Here is a 15,461-nt window from a genome sequence, read left to right on the forward strand (position 1 = left end):
CATGGGAGGAATATCACTGAACAACAAACATATGTAGACACATGTAATGATTGTCAAATTACATGGAATCAAGTTGCTAAATAAAATGAGATATCACTTTTGATTTATCAGATTGGCAAAAAATATAGATGAATAATATCCCATTTTGGCAAGGGGGTTAAGGAGTAGGCCTTAAATACAATTAGTTGGAGTGGAAATTGGTACCATCTTTTCAGAGGGCAATTTTCAAGTATACATCAAATTTGTAGATGTGCCTACACTTTGATTCAGCAATCCTATCTATGACAATACCATCTATCTTATAGGAAAAAAATACATATATGCACAAAGAGAGATGCAAAATGATATTTTCCTTTGCAAGACTGTTTCTAATAGTTGAAAATCTGTGGAGAACTTAAATACCCATTGTAGGTAGTTGAACAATGGCCCCCAAAAGATATGTCCAAATCTTAGCTCCTGGTACCTGTGAATGTGATCTTATTTGGGAATAAGGTCTTTGCAGACATAATTAAGTTATGGATTGAGAAATGTGATCATCCTGGATTAGGGTGGGCCCTAAATCTTTATAAGGTGTCCTTATTACATATAAGGTCTAAGGTGTCCTTATAAGAGAAAGAGAAGGAGAAGACACAGAAACACAAGTGAGACAGCCATGTGAAGACACAGGAAGAGACTGGACTGATGCATCTATAAGATGAGGAATATCAGGAGCCATCAGAAGTTCAAAGAGACAAGGAAGTATTCTTCCATAAAGCCTTTGGAGGGAGAGTGGTCCTGCTGACACCTTGATTCTGAACTTCTGACCTCCAGAACTGTGAGAGAATGAATTTCTGTTGTTTTAAGACACCAAGTTTGTGGCAATTTGTTATGGCAGCCACAGGAAATTAATAGACCCATTAGTGTATGAATGGTTAAATAAATTAAGGCATATCAATATCATCAAATACTGGATAATCATTAAAAAGAATGAGACAGCTTTCTCTGTACTGACATGGAAATAAGTTTGTGATATTCTGCTAACATTAAAAAACGGCACATTGCAGGGGCCCATGGTGTAGTTGTTGGGTTTGGTGAGCTCTGCTTTGGCAGCCTGGGTTCACAGGTTCGGAACCTGGGGCATGGACCTACATCACTTGTCAAGCCATGCTGTGGCAGTGACCCACATACAAAAGAGGGGAAGACTGGCACAGATGTTATCTCAGAGAAAATCTTCCTCACGAAAAAAAGAAAAAGTACATTACAGAAGTATATGGATCCCATTTATGTAGCATGATCCCATTTATGTAGAAATCTGTTCACAGTAGTTAACCCTCTGGGGCAGGGGGAGTGTAAGAGAACTGACAGAGAATTTTTTAATGTTTATTCTTAAATTTTTTATTTCTTTTCCTCTAAATTTTATTGTTTGGCTTTTTTTTAAGCCTGTAGATTATATTACTTATATATATATATATATATATTTTTTTTAGGAGGATTAGCCCTCTTTTCACTGAGGAAGACTGGCCCTGAGCTAACATCCATGCCCATATTCCTCCACTTTATATGTGGGATGCCTGCCACAGCATGGCTTGACAAGCAGTGAGTAGGTCCACACCCAGGATCCAAACTCGGGAACCCTGGGCCGCTGAAGCAGAATGTGCGAACTTTTAACCACTGCGCCTTTAAATAAAAAGTTATTTAACAAGCAGAATGTTTGCAACTACGGAGGTGATGGACGTTAAACTTATTATAGTAACCATTTCACAATATATAAATAAGTCAAATATACTGTACACCTTAAACTTGTACAATGCTATAAGTCAATTATATATCAATAATACTGGAAAAATTTTAAAAATAAAAGAGTTTAAAAATAAGTTTTAAAAAGTCATTGACTCGGGGCTGGCCCCGTGGCCGAGTGGTTAAGTTCGCGCGCTCCGCTGCAGGCGGCCCAGTGTTTCGTTGGTTCGAATCCTGGGCGCGGACATGGCACTGCTCGTCAGACCACGCTGAGGCAGCGTCCCACATGCCACAACTAGAGGAACCCACAACGAAGAATACACAACTATGTACCGGGGGGCTTTGGGGAGAAAAAGGAAAAAATAAAAATCTTTAAAAAAAAAAAAAAAGTCATTGACTTTTTAAAGTACAATGTTAAATTAAAATTGCAATATTTTTCTTAGTTGTTCTCTGCCCTGACTTGTGTGATCTCCACAATCATACAGTTAACTAGAATTCAAATGAAACCAAAGAAAATAGGTTGAAAAGTAGGTCATTAAACAAAATTTTAATAAATTGCATTCATCAGTATTGTCCACACAAACCATATGAAACTGAACTAAAGGAAATTCTTTTCTATATATGATTATTGGAATTCCTTCTACTTCTAATATTTCTTGTTGGCTATGCTTTGTGGCAGAATCAAGAATAATATTTTGGTTCTTCAAGCTATACTATTTTCTTTCGCCAGATTCTAAGTATCACTCGGGGCCAGTGACACATGCACAGAATGCATATCACAGATTCATTTAGTCAAGTATTTTCATTTTACAAATTAGCTCTTAGAGGATAAATAATGACCATAGCTGCTACACAGTGAGTTGGTGGTAAAGCTGGGACTAGTGGTGTCCAAGTTAATATTACTGCCACTGCCTGCTCTGCTTTTTCGAGTTAACTGCAAGAGTTTATACTTCATTTTTTCTACATTAAGCCTATTTTGGAAGTACTTCTTCCCATGGCAGCACGAACTCTGCCTGGCACCCTCCTACTGCACTGCCTATGGAGTAGGAGTTTTTACATGTACCTTGCCTTCCCACGATTACAGAGATGTGAAAAGTCTCATTCCACAGGTGATTTGCCAGGTTACAACACTGAGAGAAAGCTGTGGAACAAATCGGGCCAATGGTAATCCGTGCAGCTCTTTCCTCCTTTTGCTAGGCTCCATAGTAACAGCACTTCCACATCCGGGGATGTTTGAAATTGGAGGCTGAGATGATGATACCACCTTCTTAGCCAGGGACAGATTCCACATCTTGAGGCTGGACTAAGAGGCCGTGGTCCAACTTCTTCCCGGGTGCCCCCTGCCCACACCCCATCTCGTACCATTGGTCAACCAGCCCCTGCTGCAACAGCTCCAGAATGGGAAATTGTTTCCTCCCTAGGCAGCCTGTTCCACTTCAGAGAGCTCTAATCGCTGGAAAATTCTTCCTGACATCTTCTAAACCAAAATCTAACTCCTATTACCAGCCCCCTTGTTGGTATTCCTCTTGTGCAGAAAAACTCACGTAATCACAAGTTCCTTGAATATTTGAAGATAATCATCATGACCGCCTAAGTCTTAGCCTTTCTCTGGTAAACATCCCTGGGATTTTTTTATTCAGATCATGTGTTCATGGGATATGATTGGTTTCAAAACCCTCATATAGTCACTCCCCACTGGACACTCACTTGGCTGAGACAGTCAGGCTGCAGTCAGTATAAAGCCTGCATGGGTGTACAGAAGATCAAGAGTGTTCACTTAGGTTGTCCTCTTGTTTTCTCAAAAACCGCTGAATGGGACTTTAGAATTGATCATGTCCTTCTCTGTCACGTAGAGATGAGGAAAGGGTGATGCAAAGAGGGGAAGAGACTTGTCCATGTGGCCACAGCTGTTAAGGGGCAGAGCCAGGGCTGGAGCCAAGAGGCAGTATTATCAGGTGAAAGGCCTCTGGACCACAGAATGGAAGCTCTGACACTTGTGGCAGCCCCATCTCACCCAGTCATTTGGACTTGCAGAAACTCACTTTGCCATCAATAAATGATTGTAATTTCTGTCTAGCCTAGGTCAGAACATGGCTTTGGTAAGGGGGCTTTAAAAAGAATAGAGCATTGCGAGTTACTGTTATTGAGTTCCTCCTGAGCTAAGTGCTTTTCCTGCATTCTCTCATTTAATTCTACTAACTCTGCAAGGCAGAAATTGTCTCCATTTTGCAGAAGAAGAAACTGAGGCTCCAGGAGATTAAGTAACTTAGCTAAGGTCACATAGCTATAAATAGTAAGCCAAGAGTCAAGCCCACTCTCTGATTCTAAAAACATTGTTCTTTATGTGATGTCTTCTAAAGATGCTATTTTGACAAGTACATACTGTAATGGGAAAACTTTATTGATGTCATCATCATTAGCATTAAAGCATAGTATCTGTAACTCCTCCAGTAATTAATGTTATTGACAGTGTACCTGAAATCTAAGTGGTATATAAAAACTGGTTCTTTCAGACCCATCTTCCAAATAATCTGGACAAGTCCTAAATATCAATGCACCAAAGAAAAGGAGTAGCGCTCAGTAGAACATAGTGGTCACCAGTGCAGTGGGCTCTGCTATCAGTCTGACTTGGGTTTGAATTCTGCCTGTGCCTTTCACTGCTCCATGACATTGGGCGTGTTAATTATGATTAATTTCTCTGTGTCTTGATGTCTTCATCTGGAAAATGGGGGTAATAAGAGTACCTACCGCATGTGATTGGCATGAACGTTCAATGAGAAAATCTGATTATGAGGCTTCCACAATGCCTGGCACATAGTAAGTGCTTAATTAGGCTTAGCTATGATTATTTCATCCTAAAGTTCATCAGACCTAGCTTTTGTGAGAATTTAATGGAAGTCATACATTTAACTGCTATACCAGCTACCCTGACAGAGAGTAAAATCTGAGACAATTAAAAACTGACTCCATTATAACTACAGAGAATGAACATGATGGTGACCTGTTTCCTTTAGGTTAAGACTGTGATAAATAAATGGAGGTTAATTTACCCAGTTTGCCTTCCCCCTATGGAAAATAGAAGCTGGAAGTGCCCACCGATCTTTTTCACCTGCTCTACATCAACCACCTAGAATGACAAAATGTAGCAGACCCTGGGCGATTCCATCATAACTTCTGAAAACAACAGAAGACATTGGAGCACCTGGATTTTCTATTTCCTCTTTCAAGTCTCTTCTGGACCTGAGAATTTTCTTAAATGATCCATCTGCTAAAAAAAGAAAAACAGAGAATATCCCTTAGAATAAATGCTTCCATCAAATTATCTAAATGATCAATTCACAGAATTGGACTGGGCACATTTTATCAGAGATCATGTTCTATTTCCTACAGCAATTCTGATCTCTACATGCCCTTAGTACAGGGATGTACGCGAGTAGAGTGAGCATGTTTCTTGGTAGTGGTATCATTATTTGCTCTTTGAAGAGTATTACCTCAAGAAGCTCAAATAGGATAAGAGAAAAAGCAATGAATGCATACATTTTAAAGGTGGTTTGTTCATCTCTTTAAAATATATTTAGTGAGTGCCTCCTCTCTTCCGTTAGAGAATAGAAAGATCAGTAAAATCCAGTCCCCAGGATCAAGGGATATCTCAAAAATCTAAAGACGTGGAATGGGAGTTCATTCTATTGATATTATAATGCCATACTGAGTACAAGGGAACAGTTAGGGGCTGAATTGTATCCCTAAACAAATTTGCATATTGAAGTCCTAACCACCCTCCCCCACCCCATACCTCAGAAGGTGACCGTATTGGAGATAGTGTTTTTAAAGACATAATTGAAGTTAAAGCAGGTCATTGGATGGGTCCTAATCCAATATGACTGGTGTCCTTATAAGAAGAGATTAGAACACAGACGCAAACAGAGGAAAGACCCTATGTAGACACAGGGAAAAAGTGGCCATAAAAAGCCAGGGAGAGAAGCCTTAGAAAACACCAACCCCACTGACACCTTAATCTTGGACTTCCAGCCTCCAAAACTGAGGAAATAAATGTTTGTTGCTTAGGCCACCCACTCTGTTATGGCAGCCCTAATACAAGAGGAGAGCACTAATACAAGAGGAGAGGTCAGTTCTCCAAGGCCAGCTTGGGAGTAGGGGTTAGCGGAGAAGGTGAAGCTTGAGCTTTTATAGCAAATCGGAGGAGGAAGGCACTCCAGGCAGAGGTGTGATAGAACAAGGGTCCCTCTCAGGAGCCCCAAGGAGACAAGTGAGGTTTGAGCACAGGGCCTTTGAAGAAGGAAGGAAGGAACACAAGAAAGGAGATGATCTTGGAGCAGTTTAATCTCACCTAAGATAGATTCTATCCTGAAGAGGTAATTGGAAGCTGACAAAGGGTTTTACGCAGAGTGCTGACAAGCTTATCAGAATTGTGCTGTAGGAGTGAAGGAATGGAAAAAGATATTCCGTGCAAATGGTAATCAAAAGAGAGCAGGGGTGGCTATATTTGTATCAGACAAAATAGACTTTAAGTCAAAATTGTCACAAGAGACAAAGAAAGACATTATACAATGAAAAAAGGGTCAATCCAACAGGAACATATAACAATTATATATGCACCTAACATCAGAGCATCTAAATATATAAAGCAAATATTGACAGAACTGAAAGGAGAAAAGACAGCAATACAATAATAGTAGGAGACTTCAACAGCACACTTTCAGTAATGGATAGAACATCCAGGCAGAAAATCAATAAGGAAACAGAGCAGTCGAACAACACTCTAACCCAAATGGACCTATCAGACATATACAGAAATTCTACCCAACAACAGCAGAATACAAATTCTTCTCAAAAGTACACAGATTTTTTTCTCCAGGATAGATTACATGTTAGGTCACAAAATAAGTCTTAACAAATTTAAGAAGATTAAAATCATACCAATTATCTTTTCTGACCACAATGGAATGAAACTAGAAATCAACAGCAAAAGGAAAATTGGAAAATTCACAAATATGTGGAAATTAAAGAACACACTCTTGAAGAACAATTGGGTCAGAGAAGAAATAGAAAAGGAAATTAGAAAATACCTCAAGATAAATGAAAATACAACATACCAAAACTTTTGGGATGCAGTAAAAGCAATGCTAAGAGAGAGGTTCATAGCAATAAATACCTAATTTCAAAAAGAAGAAAGATCTTAAATAAACAACCTAACTTTACACCTTAAGGGACTGGAAAAAGAAGACCAAACTAAGTCCAAAGTTAGCTGAAGGAAGGAAATAACAAAGATTAAAGCAGAAATAAATGAAATAGAACAAATCAGTAAAACTAAGTGTTGGTTTTTTGAAAAGATAAGCAAAATTGACAAACCTTTAGTTAGACTAACTAGGAATAAAAGAAGATTCAAATAAATAAGATCAGAAATGAAATAGGAGACATTACAACTGATGCCACAAAAATAAAAGGGATCATAAGAGACTACTATGAACAATCATATGCCAACAAATTGGATAACCTAGAAGAAATTAAAAGGATAAATTCCTAGAAACCTACAACCTACCAAGATTAAATCATAAAAAATATAGAGTCTGAACAGACCTATAACTAGTATGCAGTTTGAATCAGTAGTAAAAAACCTGTCATCAAAGAAAAACCCAGGACCAGATGGCTTCACTGGTGAATTCTACCAAACATTTAAAGAAAAATTAATGCCAATCCTTCTCAAACTCTTCCAAAGAATTGAATAGGAGGGACACTTTCAAACTCATTCCATGAGGCCAGCATTACCCTGATACCAAAGCCAGATAAAGACACCACAAGAAAATAAAACTACAGGCCAATATCCCTGATGAATATAGATGCAAAAATCCTCAACAAAATATTAGTAAATAAAATCTAATAGCATGTTAAAAGGAGCATACACCAAGACCACTGGAATTTATTCCTGGATGTAAGCATGGTTCAACATATGAAAATCAATTAATGTGATGTACCATTTATATATGGTGGAATACTATTCAGCCTTAAAAGAGAAGGAACTTCTGCAATATGCAGTAACATGGATAAACCTTGAGGAGATTATGCTAAGTGAAATAAGCCAGTCACAGAAAGACAAACAGCGTGATTCCACTTATATGAGGTATCTAAAATAGCCAAATTAATAGAATCAAAGAGTGGAATGGTGGTTGCCAGGTGCTGTGGGAAGGGAAACTAGGCAGTTACTAATAAACAGGCATAAAGTTTCATTAAGCAAGATGTGTAAGCTATAGAGATCCGCAGTACAACATTGTACCTATAGTCAACAATAATGTATCGTACACTTAAAGTTTTGTTAATAGGGTAGATCTCATGTTAAGTATTCTTACCACAACAAAATAAAGATTAAGAACGTTTTAATTAAAAAAATTACGCTGTGGGAACAGTGAGGATTTGGAGAGAGAATGAGTGTGCGTCCAGGAAAAGCTGTGTATTTCCATAACAAAAATATTAACGTTAGTTGGTTGAAAACAATTACCATCTTGCTGGGAGTCATCTGCATTTGCATTGGTGAGGACAGGGAGTCCCGCTAAGTAGAACACTTCAGCACTACTCCTGCCACCACCTGTTCCACAGTCCTGGTCACTTTTATCGAAAGATCGAAGTACCTGTTCAGAAAGGAAATCATTCCCCCAGAAAACAATATTCAGTGGCTGTTATGAGGAATACCTGACTTGTGGATAGTGTTAGTTGCAAGTCACTCACTTTTAAATGTTAAAATCTAATTCTCCAGTTTTCCAAACCTTTCTTTCTTTCCCTAGTTTTCACCTCATGAGTTTTACAAACACATGCTATTCAAAATTCTCTCAAGAGCCAAGACTTCAGCACATAACTTTGATATGGAAGTTCCTAGAAAACAACCTACACTCTCCCTTTTTGAGGCTTTGCATATTGAATTAACTAATAAAATATCCTTTGAATGAATGAATGAATGAATGAACAAGTAAATGAAATACTCACTACCCCTCATGGTCCTTTTCCAGCTCTAGGTTGTAAGTTCTGAGAGGGGTGAGACCCTGCATTTTACTGCTCCACCCAAGATAGAGAAGAGCACAGAAATGGGTAAGGATGCTCAGGGAATTATTTTTGGTGCGGAGGGTTGACTCCTCCTCAAAGCTTGTGACCATGACCCATGTGACCCATGAAAGTGTATGGGCTATTGCGGGTGGGAGGGAGGGACTTGGCTGGGGAAGGGACAGGCAAGGGGAGACAGCTATTCATGACTGCAGTTTCGTATGTAGCCATATAGTCTCCCACACCATGCCCCTGTTTTCTGCTCCCCTCTCCATCACCTCTCCAACGGATTTAATACACTCAGTGCACTAGAACCCCAGCATTTTCAGCCATATCTCTTCCCTGGAGTGAGCAAGAAATTTAATTTTATGCATTAGCTTAAAAGGTGCCCTCTCTCAGAGTCAATAAGGTTATTGCTTATTCCAACAAACAGCTTAGTAAACAAGATGATGTCATCAGTCACTGAAAGGAAGACAGTTTGGAATTGGTTGCATTTGAAGGTTTGTTTCTGAATGTGGATTTAACTACATTTTAGTTTATTCCCAGAGAAAATTGCCTTTTAGCATTTCACTGAGGATATTCCCAAATAAGTGTGTTCATGTAATATAAAATAAATTGGAGGGTAAATTAACTGGATAACTATCCTTTATATATCTAAAAGGATAACTAAAAGAAGTAACTCAGACCAAACAAGTCACTTGCTTCTACTCTGTGCTGAGATTCACGCAGGCCCTAAGTCACCTAATATCTCTGTGTCTCAGTTTTCCTCGTGGATAACATGGGAACTCCACTAGATAAAGATTTTAAATATCTTTATCATTGATACGCATCTCAGAGGATGGTTGTGAATATTCAATAAGATAATGATTTAAAGTTCTTACAAGAATATTCCGCACACAGTAAGTGTTCAATAAATGTTAGCTGTTGATATTATTATCCTTAAATCTAGCTGAGAAGTCAGACATTGGTATAATTGCATCCTTTTCCTTTATTCTGCTCCCATGACTAACCCCCAGAACCCTTAGAGAATCCTGGTGGCCACTTGGCCCCAAGTCACGCCAAGCATCAGTAACCACAGCATTTACCATACTTAACTCTTTCCAAGGGATTTTTGCTTCTTTCTTGGGTGCCATATATAGCACTGTTCAATGATGATAATGCTACCTACGATTCTGACTGAGTTTCCACAGTAAGAGATATAGCTTCGCCTGGAGAATATATGTCTTTATTTGGAGACAAATGGATCTAAAATTAGTTGAAAAAGAAAGTATGTTAGTGTGAGATTACACAGTCACTCAGGAGGAACTCGGGCTGGGGAGAGTATTCGGCTCCCCTGGACCTGGTTGCCACACTTTTCTCCAATATTTAGATGGACTGAGTCAGACACTAATTCTGCAGTCTGCTCTCCTGTCATGGTGTAATAGACTAGGAGACGGGCTGTAGGAACCATGTGCTGAGTCACGGAAAGGTTTAAAAGTTGGGAGGATGAAGGGCTGGCCCCGTGGCCGAATGGTTAAGTTCGCGCGCTCCGCTGCAGGCGGCCCAGTGTTTCGTTGGTTCGAATCCTGGGCGCGGACATGGCACTGCTCATCAGACCACGCTGAGGCAGCGTCCCACATGCCGCAACTAGAAGAACCCACAACGAAGAATACACAACTATGTACCGGGGGGGCTTTGGGGAGAAAAAGGAAAAAATAAAATCTTTAAAAAAAAAAAAAAAAAAAAGTTGGTAGGATGAACCTGGGAGCTTCTTCTCTGTGCCAAAGTGTACAGTTTTGCCCTTAGATGAAATCTAAAAATACACAGTAACAAATACTCATCAGAGTGGGCTTAAAGTTGGGCTAGTAATTAGACAGGTGATAAAGAGGAAGAGAATTAACATCCATTGAGCATCTACTACGCATTAGGCACATAAACATGAACATATTCAATCCTCCCAATTGCATATTGTGGTTTTATTCATTTAGTAGTTATAGAAATTGAAGCTCATAAGCTGTCTCATTAGCTTAAAAGGTGCCTCTCTCAGAATCAATGAGGTTATTGCTTATTCCAACAAATGACCTAGTAAACAAGATGATGTTATCGGTCACTGAAACGAAGATAGCTTGGAATTGTTTACATTCAAAGGTTTGTTTCTGAACATGGATTTATCTAGGAAGTGAACTCTGACCTTGCTGACTCAAAGCCCATGACTTTTCAAATATAATATGCTGCTGATCTTGCTAGTTCGTATTTTAAACAGCAATGAACAACGCCTGGGAATCACTACATCCATTCTTGAGCTCAGGACTTAAATTCTTCCCTTCATAAACAGGGAATATTCTTAAGGAATGCCAGCAAGGCCTGGCAGTCCGATGCTTGGTAATGAAACGTTGACCAAATGATTGGCGGTGAAACGTTGCTGAGGTCACTGACTAGTCTGGGGACTGAAGGAAGGCTCTGATCAAACCCTTGGCATCATGCCATAGAAGGACTATCAGTCTAGGAGTCAGAAGATTGTGAACAAAATCCTAAATCTACCACCAACTACTTGTGAACACGGCAGGTCACGCAACCTCTCCAATCTGTTCCATTGTCTCCCAGCTCTAAGAAGTGTTGTGAGGCTCTGCTATGGGGATGTTTGTGAATGTGCTTTATAGACTATAAAATGCTATGTGAGTTCACCTATTCATTCACTAAATATCAACTGAGTACTGTTTTGTGTCAGATAAGAATCGTTTAAAGGATTATTTGCATAAGAAAATGCTGCAGGTAGGGGACTAGATGCAAGTAAGATAGTATTGAATTATTGAATTTACCAAGTAATTGTAGTGTGTAATCTCGTCAACATATGGACTTTTAAGGGTAACAGTTACGCTCAGATGTTCTCCCATAAGCAAACTCTTGTAACTGTCTGTCCAGCTAAGGGAAAGGAGACTTTGGCTACGTGATTTTGTAGGCCACTGCTTGATAGTCGTTGCTGGCCTGATATTCTTCTGGATTCTTCTGAATTCTTCTGGGTCATCAGTTTTGACCTAAAGAAGAGAGTGTCAATAAATGTAAAACACTAATCCTAAACTTTGTATCAATGATGACAAAGATGATAATGGTGGTGTTGGTGTTGGTAACCATTAATACTTTCCCAGCATTCACTTAGTGCCAGTTCTGGTTCTAAGTGTTTGACATGTATGAATGTATCCACATACCTTATAAATCTTCAGGCTTCACAGCATCTTATGAAAAGCAGATTGGCATTCCACTGCCTTAACAGTAAGGTAACCTATGTTATCAAGTGATTACAGAAAGGCCATTGATTAAAAAAATAATAAAATTAACTATGAAAATCTAGGCTACAGTGGAAGAGTCCAGTGAAGTCAAAGAAGAGAAAGGATCTTAGATCTAGGGTTGGCCTTCTTTCTTAAATGACATACCAACTTATTGACTCATTTCCTTCTGCCACAGGCTAGCAGAAACTAGGAATTTGGGGAAAGGGAAAATGTGGGTAGAGATGTGGCAATAATTCTTAAAAGCTAACACAGATGTCAGTTGTGAATGGATATGGTGGTGAATAATTTTACCACTTCTCAGGAGAGAGATGGGGAGAAGGATTTAGGAAAGTAAACAAGATCTGTTCTTGAGGGTAAAGTGCAGGGTCACAGTGAACTCATAAATATACGTGCCATGCTGTACTAGTTCTTGAACAAGAGGCTGGAAACATCTATGTTTTCCTTGAAGCTGAAGAATTAGGTTATTTGCTGGTGAATGTAACTTGATAACAAGAACAGAGGAAAAATGGTTCATGCTATTAGAGAAAAAGGAGACAATGATATTTGGCTCTTGCTTAGGTTTGGAAAGAAATGTATGCATTCAGCCAATCAATATTTACTGGTCCCTAATATGTGTCAGGAACTATGCTAGTTGCTGGGGACAAATGTAAATAAGATGGACACAGCTCTCGCCCTCAGGAAGCCTGAAATCCATGAGACTTTCATGGGGTAAGGAAAACATACTCATAATAACAGAGGGTAGTTAGAGAAGGACATGAGTGGAGGACATGATTGAAAAGTTGACCCCCAAATAAGCAGCAGTTAGGGAATCAAAGAACTGAGGAAGGAGAGTTTGAGGTAGACCTGCAAAGGCCTGTGGCAATAGAGAGCAGGCTATTAGGGAGTGGCAAACTGCCCAGTGTAGCTGGAGTTTGAGGTGCGATGGGAAGAGTGATGAGCAATGCATTTGGAGAGGGGAGCAAGAACAAGGTCAATAAAGATCAGATTTGTGTCTCAGAAAGATGACTCTATCTCCTTTGCCAAAACGAGGAGAGTGACTGGGAGGAGAGTGAATAACTAGGTGGCGGTGGGGCCGTTCACTGAAACAGGGCACTGGGAGAGGTCTAGGTTTGAGGCTGGCAGGTGGTTGGTTGTTAGTTTTGGACAGAGCCATGTTTATGCTTCTTTGAAAGATCCAAGAAAAAGATACGGAGAAGGCAGCGTCTATAAGGATCTTGAGTGTTTAGGATGAGTCTTCAGCATAAGCTATGGGAGCAGATGGAATCACAGAGGAAATATGTCAAATAAAAATGTGTCGGGTAAGAAGACAGGAGGGTCTAAATAGAACCCTGAGGATCACCCCCGTTTAGAGGGCAAGCTAGGGATTATTGGTCCAAATTGGAAGCTATAAAGAGAACAAAGGAGAAAAAGAAAAAGCAAGGAAATGTGGAGTCACAGAGGCTAGAATAGATTATTGAAAGAAAAAGACAATGGTCCACTGCACCAAACGTCTTGGAGAAGGTAAGGACGATAAAGACTGAAAAATACCCAGCGATCTCCGCAAGTAGCTCACAGGTAACCTCGGTGAGAGCAGTTTCAATGGAGTGGTGGGGCCCGAAGCCAGATCTCCGTAGTTTGAGGAGATCTGGGAGGGGAAGAAAGGAATGCAGGCTATTCTTTAGTGTAGTTTGCATGTGAATTGAGGAAGAGATGACGACAGCTGGAAATAATGGACCAGAGAAGACCCTGTCTGTATTCTTGTATTCCACTGGCAGTTCTTGTTCTAAATTTTCCTGATTGAATAGTATTATGTTTAGCATAAGAAGAAAAAATTACTTCCTAGATACAAAATTGACACTCATATCCTTTATGGAATGTTCAGTACACTGAATTGTATTCCCTGTGCCCACAAGTCAAATGTTTCAGAGAAGTTCACTAGGCTTATACATAAAATCTCCCTCATCTTTCCTGCACGCTAGCGACCACACAGACTGAGGTGCTATTAGAAGATACAACAAATGAGAATTTTGCTCACGTGAAACTCCAGCACTGTCACGTCAGAGGGAATGTTAACTACAAATGAAGCTACTCCATCATTGTAATTTGTTGTGCTTTTTCTTGGATCCAGAACTCTCTTCTCCGGAGTTTTGCCAGCTGTTTTGCCTTCAGGGTTACTGTGATCCCTCCTACGAAATGGGCAGAGGCACCCCTCACCTGCACCTGTTGGACCAAATCCATTCCAAGAGTTAATACTGACTCTTTAACAAAAAGAAAACCCTAACATAATTCATTCCCAAGCACGGGCTTGGTAGAATTTAATTCAGTAGTCAAATGTGGTTCTCTTAAGGTTGTGTTTTAACCACTCCTGGCATATATATGAATTACATTCAGTTCAATGTACAGTTACTGAGTGTTTAATAAGAGCAGGGCACTGTGCTATGTGCTTGTATATAAGCCATGGGTTGAGTGAAATTATTACCAGGCCTGGATCTAGACAGTTGTTTTTCAACATGGCCTGGTCCTATTTCTCCCCGCCCTCATTCTATTCTCCATTTAAGTGTTTACACTGAAGGTCACACAGGAGCAACATGTAGCAGAGATTCTTCTCCTCTGTCCTTTCACAGACTGAAAATGCACCGTATTAGATTTTCTACTCTAACCTTGATGGAATATAGAATCCCAGGCTTTAGGAAAAGAGGAGTAACAACCAAATCCAGTGTGTAGGGAGAGAGGACGTATTTGACATCAGTTACTTTGGTTTCTTGGAAGAATCTACCTATTGGAATAACATGCATCATTTTGAGAATTTGGCAAGTGCAATGCAGCACATCAGTCTGCATGGGCACCCATTCTGTCTCTCTGGATTTCTTTATCTGGATAAGGACAAGCCATTCATCCATTCCTTGGTCATTCACATGCACTTATGATCCTAAGTCTGGATGATTACTATGGTCACTGTGGAAGAGCCTGGCCACTCCATGGACTAGTAAAGTGTGGTTTTCAAGAGGTTGGTACGATCCCCATTCATGAGTTTCAGCTACAGCGTTCAGTTCCAGACCATCTGTCAGACCATTTATCCCATTTATTTTTCTTCAAATAACCAAGCAGAGCCTCATGCCTGCAAGTAGTCGACAATCTGGTTAAAACAGATGCTCAAGTGTGAAATAGCACACTCTCATTTTCAAGGCAACATTCAAACAAATACCAGGTAGTATGGTAGAAGATGTGTGTGAAATATTTAATAATATTTAAGCAAACACCCAAATGACTCAGGGATGCTTTCATAATGTGAATAATTTTACCATCTTATTTGTTTATTGCAAGTAAAATTTTCTGGTACCAGCATTACCTGTTCTTTTTAATAACATAAAAGGCTATCCTAGGGGCCGGCCCTGTGGCGCAGCAGTTAATTTCACACATTCTGCTTCGGCAGCCTGGGGTTCCTTGGTT

General features: G+C 39.7%; 1 protein-coding gene across 1 annotated transcript in view; it reads right to left on the reverse strand.

The window, feature by feature from the left end:
• LOC124247479 (complement C5-like) overlaps positions 1-15,461 on the reverse strand; it is a 30,978-nt gene that overhangs the window by 9,632 nt on the left and 5,885 nt on the right. Inside the window, exons 3-6 of the mRNA XM_046676838.1 lie at positions 14,047-14,231; positions 11,565-11,780; positions 8,231-8,360; positions 2,780-4,984 (exon numbers count right to left, since the gene is read on the reverse strand). Coding sequence (XP_046532794.1) covers positions 4,836-4,984; positions 8,231-8,360; positions 11,565-11,780; positions 14,047-14,231 — 680 coding nt within the window. The 3' untranslated portion in view covers positions 2,780-4,835. The remainder of the gene's footprint in view (positions 1-2,779; positions 4,985-8,230; positions 8,361-11,564; positions 11,781-14,046; positions 14,232-15,461) is intronic.

The sequence above is a fragment of the Equus quagga genome, chromosome 1 (genome assembly GCF_021613505.1).
Source record: "Equus quagga isolate Etosha38 chromosome 1, UCLA_HA_Equagga_1.0, whole genome shotgun sequence".
In the NCBI taxonomy this organism is placed as follows: Eukaryota; Metazoa; Chordata; class Mammalia; order Perissodactyla; family Equidae; genus Equus; species Equus quagga.